The sequence below is a fragment of the Tilletiaria anomala genome, assembly GCF_000711695.1.
Source record: "Tilletiaria anomala UBC 951 chromosome Unknown K437scaffold_11, whole genome shotgun sequence".
NCBI classification, from domain to species: domain Eukaryota; kingdom Fungi; phylum Basidiomycota; class Exobasidiomycetes; order Georgefischeriales; family Tilletiariaceae; genus Tilletiaria; species Tilletiaria anomala.
Genome location: NW_013547011.1, coordinates 184944 through 194152, shown reverse-complemented (window position 1 = coordinate 194152; position 9209 = coordinate 184944). Strand labels below are relative to the sequence as shown.

General features: G+C 57.1%; 4 protein-coding genes across 4 annotated transcripts; 2 read left to right on the top strand and 2 right to left on the bottom strand.

Moving 5' to 3' along the window:
• Positions 1–546: 546 nt before the first annotated feature.
• On the top strand, positions 547–1705 carry K437DRAFT_243864 (uncharacterized protein; the record flags this gene model as incomplete). Its single annotated transcript, XM_013389763.1, has 4 exons — positions 547–882; positions 959–1018; positions 1094–1373; positions 1443–1705. Coding segments are annotated over exons 1-4 (768 nt in total), but the record flags the coding sequence as incomplete, so codon positions are not given.
• A 1342-nt stretch (positions 1706–3047) lies between these two features.
• K437DRAFT_254359 (uncharacterized protein) lies at positions 3048–3743 on the bottom strand. The gene has a single exon (XM_013389762.1). It carries the CDS (start codon positions 3519–3521, stop codon positions 3237–3239), a length of 285 nt encoding a protein of 94 aa, XP_013245216.1. The 5' UTR covers positions 3522–3743; the 3' UTR covers positions 3048–3236.
• A 1400-nt stretch (positions 3744–5143) lies between these two features.
• Positions 5144–7357, top strand: K437DRAFT_254357 (putative ADE17-5-aminoimidazole-4-carboxamide ribotide transformylase). The gene is made up of 3 exons (XM_013389761.1): positions 5144–5452; positions 5574–6127; positions 6201–7357. Exons 1-3 carry the CDS (start codon positions 5298–5300, stop codon positions 7301–7303), a joined length of 1812 nt encoding a protein of 603 aa, XP_013245215.1. The 5' UTR covers positions 5144–5297; the 3' UTR covers positions 7304–7357.
• On the bottom strand, positions 7307–8809 carry K437DRAFT_254355 (alpha/beta-hydrolase). The gene is made up of 3 exons (XM_013389760.1): positions 8102–8809; positions 7738–8014; positions 7307–7663 (listed from the first exon to the last, which is right to left on the bottom strand). Exons 1-3 carry the CDS (start codon positions 8702–8704, stop codon positions 7395–7397), a joined length of 1149 nt encoding a protein of 382 aa, XP_013245214.1. The 5' UTR covers positions 8705–8809; the 3' UTR covers positions 7307–7394.
• Positions 8810–9209: the final 400 nt, after the last annotated feature.

Sequence of the window (9209 nt, the reverse complement as noted above, 5' to 3'; positions counted from 1 at the left end):
CACACGCAAACAATGGTGCATGGCTCAAGGGTGCCCTTCCTTATTTCGATGTGCGACTTGCCTCGCTCGGGCTTCGGTAAGGTTCGACTAGGCAAGGTCGTGTGTATCGATGGACACTCTTGACGCGCAAACGTTGCTCCCAAAAGCCGTAGAGGCATTCACAACTCATAGTACAACAGTTGGAGGTCAGATAGGACGACAAATCACGCATGAAATTTGGATCCTCTCATCGCTCGTGTTTTCTTGATTCTACATCATGGCTCAAAAACGCGATCACTTCTTCACTCATCATGTTGTTCTTGTGCTTTTCTGCTTTATTCACTCATTGAATGTTTCCCGCACCAGCTGTGGCGAAGGCTTTGGCGTGCAACGTGTTCAAGATGTATCAAGTGCTGTTGGAACATAGGTGCTCGAGCTGTTTGAACCTATCGTTGCACGTGACCCATTTTGGCGCGAGACGCGGTCAGCGAAAGAGTTGTTGCCAGTCGCCAGGACATTTGTGCTTTCCGGCAACGGGCACGGCTGCACAATTCACATAGCCCTTCAGCAGGCACTTGGACTTCGTAAAGAACAGCCCATGTATGTTTGAGTAATACTCCTTCCCAGATCTCTCTCAGGTGTCCTGGTCGTTGACCATTCGTTCCCTTGGATCTTTTCAACGTGCCTTGCGCAGCGCTTGAACGTCGTGAAGGGGAAAGGCTCGGAAACAGAGCAAAGATGTACGGATTCGAGCAGCCAGGCTTTCCTGGAATTGGCGCCGGGCCGGTCAATCAGATGCCGCAGTCACCCTACGGCCACCCATCGCATGTCCAGTCTCCTCAACGAACGTCACAGCAGTCAAGAGGGAGCTCCAATCGTGAGAGGCGCAAGTCCCTGAAGTGTGTGAGTGCTACTACAAAGGCCTGGAGTGATGCCGACGTATGCGATAAACCACAGTACTAAATGTTGTGCGTCGCAGCTTGCGGAGAAGTGCATGAAGCGACTCAAGTACGCCCACTTCAAGGTCGAGCACGGCTGGGTGAGCGACATCTTGCAAGCTTTTCATGCTTCCAATGCGCTCATACTCCGTGCTTTCTTTCCTCTTTGTCCGCAGGCCAAACACTCGCTGCCAGAAGTCGAAAACCTGTACTTCCGACAGCAAGGTCAGGCAGCAGGTCCCAGCTCCAGCCCAGCCGACAGGGCAGGCCCCCATCAGTCACGACATTCCAGTATCAAGTATGCATCACGTCAGAGCCCCAGCACCCTCGTTTCCCGCACGGCGAAATCAGAAATCAAGAACAGAAGGTTAGCTGGGCACATATACACCAAAGGCTACAACATGTCCGCAGGAGACGTCTTTGGAAGTTATGGCTACGCCCCACCGACAGGAGCAAGTGCAGATCAGCTACGGCTGTCATCAGGCTCTTCGAACAATGTTGCAGCTCCCAGTACCTTCCAAATAGGCACCCTAGGCGGAGCGGGTAATCTGCCATTATCACCGCCTAGGACAGACGGCGGAGGATCGCCGAACGACAGGTTCAACACGAGTGGCAGCGGTGGTGCAGGCGGTAGTGTGGGTGGCGCCAAGGATGTATCACCCCATATGTCTCGTAGCGGATCCGGGTTGACCACCTCGAGTGCCAATCTGTCTGTCTCACGAGCGCATGCGTCCGCCGCGGGCACATACGCCGACTTTTGGGCGAAGCTGGGCCAGGCAAGCGCAACTCAAAGTCCGACGCGGTCGACTTCGATCGCAGGAAGCCTGCTTGTCTCTCCGCCAGCGTTGACCGCGGCTGCAAAAACTCCACCGCCGACTTCGGCGTATCGGAAGCGCTCGGCGCCAACGACGGGCGGGAGCAGTGGCGATGGAGGCACGTTCGGTGCACAGAGCCCGGCGCCCACCGCCAAGCGCCCGAGAACTGCGCAAAAGCCAAAATCGGCAGAGCTCGCGGAGCGAGCAGAGGCACCGCTAACCTCAGCGCCAGCGAATGCGAGGATTGCTGTCACTGGTCGACCGAATGGCTACACAACGACGCCTTGGGACAATAGGCCGCCAGGGCAGGCACTTGCCGTGTCTCCGTCTCTCGCTCCAATGGCGATACCATCTGCAGCCGTGGCTGATGCGCAGCAAGGGTTCGAATACATCCGACAGATCGCAAGCATGTTGCAGAGTGGAAAGGACGGCGGGCCTGAGTCTGCGGGGGATGCAGGATTGAGCTTAGACGGGGTCGCAAGCCAAGGGATCTCGCAAGAAGAGCACTTGCAGTTGCTGGCTCGTTCGCACGGGAACGGACTGGGCGATGCGATGAGCAATAGCAGCAGTAGGAACATGTTGAACAGCGCCGTGTAATTTGTGTACTAGTCGACAGGGTCTGGAGTAGTTTGTCGTCGAAGAGCGACCTGGGATGGCGACAATGCAATGAGTTGCAATTGAAGAACCGAGGCGCAGGGTGAGGCACCCTACCCATTTTGCAGCCAAGCACAGACGTTCCGTTTAGATGCTGTCCACTGAAGATTCAAGTGATGAGAGCGGGCCAATCAACCTAACGCTGAATCTCGCATGTCGGGCGTGACAGAACGCCTCAGATGCCGGGAAACGAAACATGGGAGGCGAGAAGCCAGTGCAGTGTAGCAGAGCGTAGAGAAGAAAGCCAGCTCTTCATTGCTATAGATGAACGTAAGAATGACAGAACGAGAAGATCGCGATTGAACAAAAATAGCTTGATGTGACTGACAGGAGCAGAAAGAAAATAAGGTTGGGGGCCAACCAGTGACCCTTCCGGTGCGTATGCGCCAGCCTGCGCACCAGCCAGCCGGTTAGCGAGCTGCGCGGCAAAACGGGGGCTCCGCTGACTGATTGTCGAGACACAATGCGAGTTGTGACAAGAGGCGGCCGGGCCCGCACCGTGTTGGAGAACGGCGCGGGATTGCTACACCGAAGGAAACTAGCAGAGGGCTGCGCGCCCAGGCCGGTACACGAAGACGAAGTTTGAGCAAAAGCTGGTGTGCCGTCGAATGGATAATTGGCGGACCCATTCTTGCAGTCAGTGATAAAGTTGGATGAGAAATGAGCGTTGTGAGCGTGGTGCCGCACGGAGCGAGTGGCAGAGACAGTGACGTAATACCCTTAACGTAAGTGATAAGAATCTGCGGGTCTATTGGATGGGTGTGTGGATGCGTGCCGGGGTGCTGGCGCGCCACACAAGTGGCTCGCCATGGGGCCCTATGATCAGATGTTTCGCGCGTTCAAAAGGCATCTACTGCCCCAGCACACGCATGTGGATCGGGTTCAGGACACCGACGTCGAGCGCGGCGAGCTTCTTGAAGACGCCCTTAGTCGCATCGACTGAGTACTTGTTTTTGCAGCCGCCGCAACGGTCGACGACCGTGGCCTCGACCATCTTGCCATTGTAGTGCAGATGCACCTTGTCGCCACACTTGGCGGGCGAGCCTTTTGGTACGGCAACGACCATGTCATTGTCCGTCGGCGTCTTGCCACCACAGTATGGGTTTTCGAGCTGGCTACCGTAATAGTAGGTCATCTATACATGGCAATGGGGGTTGTTCATCAGGTCAGTCCTTTCGCTGTCATTTTCTTTCTTCACATATAGCATCCCTAGAGCGGCAGGCGCACCAGTCCTGGCGCCTGCCCTGCATTGCCTCCGGACCTGCACGACTCTCGACTCTCAGCCGGATGGAAGACTGACCTGACCCTGTTTGTACACCGTGTACCGTTTCTCCATTGCGAGAGAGCTGTGTCTCGCCTTGCTCTCCAGAGCGCGGATCTCGCCCATGGAGAAGTGCTTGTCGGAGACGGAGGCCGAGGCGGCGGCGGCAGCAGCCAGGACAGTGAGGACAGTGGTGAGCTTCATGATGCGATTAGCGAGCACCTGGACACGAGGGGCGAAAAGAAGGCTGGATCGAGACACTACGAAAAGAGGATGGGAAGAGCGGGAGAGAGCCAAAGACCTTTGTTCTGCACCGCGAACAAGAATGACCTTGACAGAAAAGCTGGGGGAGGGAGAACTAAAATGGACTGGACTGGGATGGACGTGATCCTTGTTGCTTGGATGGATGGTCGGAAGGGGGGTGAACAGGCTTGCTGCAAACGGAGTCGAATGGGGGGAAAGGAGGCGGTAATGAAGAAGAGTCCGTCGGTCTGTACTTAAGGCTCGAGTGGGTGAAGGTGGCGCGGCGAGGATGGAGCCACATGGAAACTGGAAAAGGGCAGTCTATGCAAGCGGTGTGGGCTGTGTTGCGCCTGCCAGTGCTAGTGCCAGGTGGTGCATTGTCGAATGTCGTCAATTCATAGTGAAACTTCACGAGATCAGCCATGTAACGAGCGAGTGAGCAAAAGGCGGGAAGATCAGTTAGAAACTGGAGAAACGGGATGAAGGCGATAAACTTTTTCGCGCGCACAAAGACCCTTTGTCGAAAGAGGGGACAACACGCACTGGAACACAGCCCTCGCCTTTGATATGCTAGCCGAGCTCTGACCTCGCAGATCCGATGCCCATTTCCGCATCTGTGTGCGGCCCGCGTTCTTTGCGCTGCACAGGGACAATGTCCATTCATGTACGCTTTCAGCGGCGCTCGAGACAGACAGTGAAACACTGATGAGGTGGCCCACACCCAGGAATTGCACTGTCGCAGGCACAAACCGCAAGGCGGCAAACGATTGCAGTCCTGCCCGCCTGTGCCTTGTTAATGTTCCCTGAAAATTGGTGTCTTTCTCCGCCCTTCTGAGCCCGATCTCGATGCCGGCGGGTGATTTCGTTGGTGGTCACGTGGGTGGCCCAGCGCGGCAGGGTTGGGCAGAGGTTCACAATTTGTACATGGGTATGTATGTACATATAGCGTGGCGTTGTGGCCTTACTTCCTTGTGGTCTAACCTTCTCCGAATGCGGCTAGCCAGTAAGACACACTAGCAGTGACAACGGGCCTGCTGTTGGCGTATGGGCTGTGCGACTGTCATAAATACAGAAATAGACGTGCAGGTAGGACGGGCACAGGTCCTCGCGAGGTGGGGCTTGCTGTAAATCCATCCTATGAAGCGCTTCGCCCTCCCGGCCGAGAGGGCGGAAGATGTGAAAGTTAGTGCAGTGGCGGAGAAAAATAGCGAGATGGATGTGCAGCTCCCTGACTTGCTTTTCTCGAGAGCCAACCAGAGTCCGCAACGTCGTTCGCATGCAGGCCGCACCTTCGGGCAGGCATAAGATCTTTGTGCATAGCTGATCCTACTGGACATCGCAAGACTGGCACCTAGTGGCAGCGTAATTGAGAAGAAGAAACAGCACCAAAAATACTCCTCGCTCACCATGGCCGCCACGAACCAACAAGTGACTGCGATCCTGTCGGTCTACGACAAGACCGGCCTGCTCGACCTCGCCAAGGGCCTCGCAGCCAAAGGCGTCCGTCTGCTAGGCAGCGGCGGCACGGCCAAGATGGTCCGTGAGGCTGGCTTGCAGATCGGGTGCGCGCATCGTTGGCCTCTTGCTCGGAGCGGCGGCCCTAGCTGACAGATTGACCACCTTGCCCACGCAATCGCAATGTCCCCTTGCCGTGTCTTCTCTCCCTGACGCACGTGAAAACAGGGACGTGTCGGACATCACAAAGGCACCTGAAATCCTTGGGGGCCGTGTCAAGACACTGCACCCCGCTGTGCACGGCGGCATCTTGGCCCAGACGTCCAAGTCTTCCGATCAGCAGGACCTCGCCGCGCAATCGATCGACCCGATCGACATTGTCGTCTGCAACCTATATCCCTTCGAAGACACGATCGCCCAGCAGCCAGAGCCAACCATCGCTCAGGCAGTGGAGGAGGTGGACATTGGTGGCGTGACGCTCCTGCGTGCTGCTGCCAAGAACCACGAGCGAGTGTACGTCTTGAGCGACCCGAAGGATTACGCCGGCTTCCTGGAGAAGTTTGGGTCTGGCAACGTGAAGGATAGCCAGGCTTTCAGAAATCAGCTGGCTCTCAAGGCGTTCTCGCATACTGCACACTATGACACTGCCATCTCGGATTACTTCCGGAAGCAATATGCGTCCAAGCAGCCCCCCGTCCAGCAGCTCACGTTGCGCTATGGTGCCAACCCCCATCAAAAACCCGCACAGGCTTTCGTTACAGAGGGAGAGATGCCAGTCAAGGGTGCGTCCTGCTCCTCTCCCTGAGGATTATGGTGCAAAGCAACTGACATGCAATGTTGTGCTTCTGAATGTAGCACTCTGCGGCTCCCCCGGATACATCAACTTTCTGGACAGCTTGAACGCTTGGGGTCTCGTCAAGGAACTCTCGCAAGCGACAGGCCTCCCTGCTGCCGCTTCGTTTAAGCACGTCTCACCCGCTGGCGCAGCGGTCGGCGTGCCGCTCAGCAATGCAGAGGCCAAGGCGTCCTTTGTTGACGACCTCGGCGAGCTATCTGGCATCGCGAGCGCGTATGCTCGCGCACGCGGTGCCGACCGGATGAGCTCGTTTGGCGATTTCATTGGCCTGAGCCACGTTTGCGACGCCCAGACGGCCAAGATTATTGGACGGGAAGTCAGCGATGGCGTCATCGCGCCAGGGTACGAGCCCGCAGCGCTCGAGATCCTGTCCAAGAAGAAGGGCGGCAAGTACTGCGTGCTGCAGATGGACCCGAACTACGAGCCTCATCTGCAGGAGACGCGCCAGGTCTACGGCATCTCGCTGCAGCAACGCCGAAACGATGCCAAGATCGATGAGACTCTTTTCACGAATGTCGTCTCGGAGAAAAAGGAGATCCCCAAGCAGGCGTTGCTCGACCTAACGGTCGCGACGCTCGCGCTCAAGTACACGCAGTCCAACTCCGTGTGCTACGCGCTCAACGGGCAGGTCATTGGCCTCGGCGCAGGGCAGCAGTCGCGCATCCACTGCACGCGACTCGCCGGCAGCAAGGCGGACAACTGGTGGCTGCGGCAGCACCCGCGCGTGCTCTCGCTGCCTTTCAAGAAAGGCACCAAGCGGCCAGAGAAGAGCAATGCGATCGACCTCTTCGTCGAGGGCATCGTCGATGGCGAGGACATGGTTGCCATGCAGGAACGCAAGGAGTGGGAAGCCGCGTTCGAGTCGGTCCCGCAGGCGCTCAGCGCGCAGGAGAGGAAACAGCATGCGGCGCAGCTTACTGGCGTCGCGTGCGCTTCGGACGCCTTCTTCCCATTCCCGGACAACATCTACCGCGCAGCTCGCAGCGGCGTCAGCTATATTGCTGCGCCTGGCGGGAGCGTCATGGACGACGCATGCATCCAGGCTGCCAACGCGCAGGGCATCGTCGTCGCTCGAACCGAGCTGCGGCTCTTCCACCACTGAGCGCGCCCAACGTGTCCATAGATTTTACTCTTCGAATACAGGTGTACCCTACAAAAAGAAGACAGTACATGCTTCGCTCCGCTTCTGTGTTTCACAGTTTGCTCTTGATCCAGCCGACCACGCCTTGCAATGCCTCGGCCTGCTTGACGACCTTTTCGTCGAACCACCTGCGAATCTCGAGCTCCGTAGTTGAAGGGCACTCGAGTTGCACCCAGTGACCGCAGTTCCTGACTGCGACCGTCCGAAGCGAAGGGACGAGCTTCGCGCCCGATTTGGCCATCCATGTCGGCAACGCGGCGTCCATGTCAGGCTGAAGAAAGAGTGCGGGAAGGGTTGCGGGTAGACCTTTGGATATCAGACCTGAAGGGTTTTGTGAAAGTACAGTGTATTAGGGAGGGGAGCGCGGTGGTGAATGAAAGAAAAGCGAAACGCACCTGCCTCCGTCTCTGCGTTGATTTTCGTCGTTCTATACCAGTTGAGAGGACCCTCCATGCCGCCGCTGCGGAAGACGCACATTCTTCCTTCGAACTCCTCGTCCGACAGTAGTTTTCCACCCGTTGTAGGCGGATCCCCGCCGCCAGTGAGCTGACGCTCGAGCTTGCCGACGGTCACCCATTCTGTGTTCGCAATGGGCGCATGCGGGTCGTTGTGACTGGTGCTCGAGCTGAAGAGGCCGGGTGCGGAAAATACCAGACGCAGGAAGCGCTCGAGCTATCGGTGACGTGTAAAGGATGTTGCAATGTTAGTGGTGACTGGCAACAATACATAGACAGGTGAGCAGGACTGGAGGATACTCGCATGCTTCTCGACGATCGGTGTCGACCGTGGCGAGCTGAAGAACTGCTGGTAGCCAAAGTTCGGCACGCGCTTTATGATTTCTTCGATACTCGCATATTTTCCCGAAGGAGCAGAGTATGGCACCGCGAGGCTGCTGACGCCAAGCAGTCTCTCTGGATGGTACTGAGCAAAAGCCCACGCAAGCGCTCCGCCCCAGTCATGGCCGATGACGACGATTCGGCCACCTTTGCCTGAACCTGCGAGGCGGATCGTTTCAGCACCATAGAGTGCACCTTCACCTGCGCGAGCATGGTCGAGCAAGTCGCACAGGTCCTCGACCATGCTCTTCAGGCCGTACTCGGCGATGCGATCGGGGTACGCAGGCTTGCTGGATAGGCCGCAGCCGAGGCAATCCGGGACGATCAGCCGGAAGCCGGACATGCTCAATGGAGCTGTGATGCGTGACCAGCTGGCATGGCAGTCTGGGAAGCCATGCAAGAGCAGGAAGGTGGCTTTTTGGGGCACACCTGCAGGTGGTGAGATGTCAAGGTAATGGTAGCGCCGTTGGAACGTGTTCCCCGCCTCGATTGGTGTCACGAAGAAGCGGGAATGACGGGAGGTCATGACGGCGGCGTTCTGCCTTTTCTTTTTAAGTTTGGGAGATCACGCTGCAGCTTCTTGTCTCTCTCGGCTAAACGGTGTATATCTCTCGAGCAGGGGGAGGGCATTAAGGAGGTAAGCTCTCGAAATAGATGGAGAAGCTGGCATGCAGATGCGAAGTCCTCACCAGGTGCAGCCCGGCCCCATGCAATATCCGGTAAGCGGGGCTCCCGGCCTGGCTGTGTACAGAGATGAGACACATCGTACAAACCAGAAACCATAATGCGATGAGCCCAACGTAGGGTTGATGCTATTGATGCCGCAGCGTGACGCTCGGAGTGGTAGAGTGCGAGAGACGCGTCGCACAATCGCGCTGGTATAGAAACCACATCAGAATTATCAGCAAGGCTTCAACGGGAGCCTTGGGAGTGGCGAGGACCAACACCTCATATCTTCCCTCCTAATAAGTCCTGCAGCGTTATTCGCGCGCCACCATCCAGCTGCACCCACGACAAGTGGCTCTCGTGCA

Coding starts and splice junctions, on each gene's coding strand:
- K437DRAFT_254359 (XM_013389762.1), bottom strand. CDS start 3,521: ATGACCTACTATTACGGTAGCCAGCTCGAAAACCCATACTGTGGTGGC.
- K437DRAFT_254357 (XM_013389761.1), top strand. CDS start 5,298: ATGGCCGCCACGAACCAACAAGTGACTGCGATCCTGTCGGTCTACGAC. Junction 5,453..5,573: donor GAGGCTGGCTTGCAGATCGG/GTGCGCGCATCG, acceptor ACGTGAAAACAG/GGACGTGTCGGACATCACAA. Junction 6,128..6,200: donor GGGAGAGATGCCAGTCAAGG/GTGCGTCCTGCT, acceptor TTCTGAATGTAG/CACTCTGCGGCTCCCCCGGA.
- K437DRAFT_254355 (XM_013389760.1), bottom strand. CDS start 8,704: ATGACCTCCCGTCATTCCCGCTTCTTCGTGACACCAATCGAGGCGGGG. Junction 8,015..8,101: donor CACCGATCGTCGAGAAGCAT/GCGAGTATCCTC, acceptor CGTCACCGATAG/CTCGAGCGCTTCCTGCGTCT. Junction 7,664..7,737: donor CAACGCAGAGACGGAGGCAG/GTGCGTTTCGCT, acceptor AAAACCCTTCAG/GTCTGATATCCAAAGGTCTA.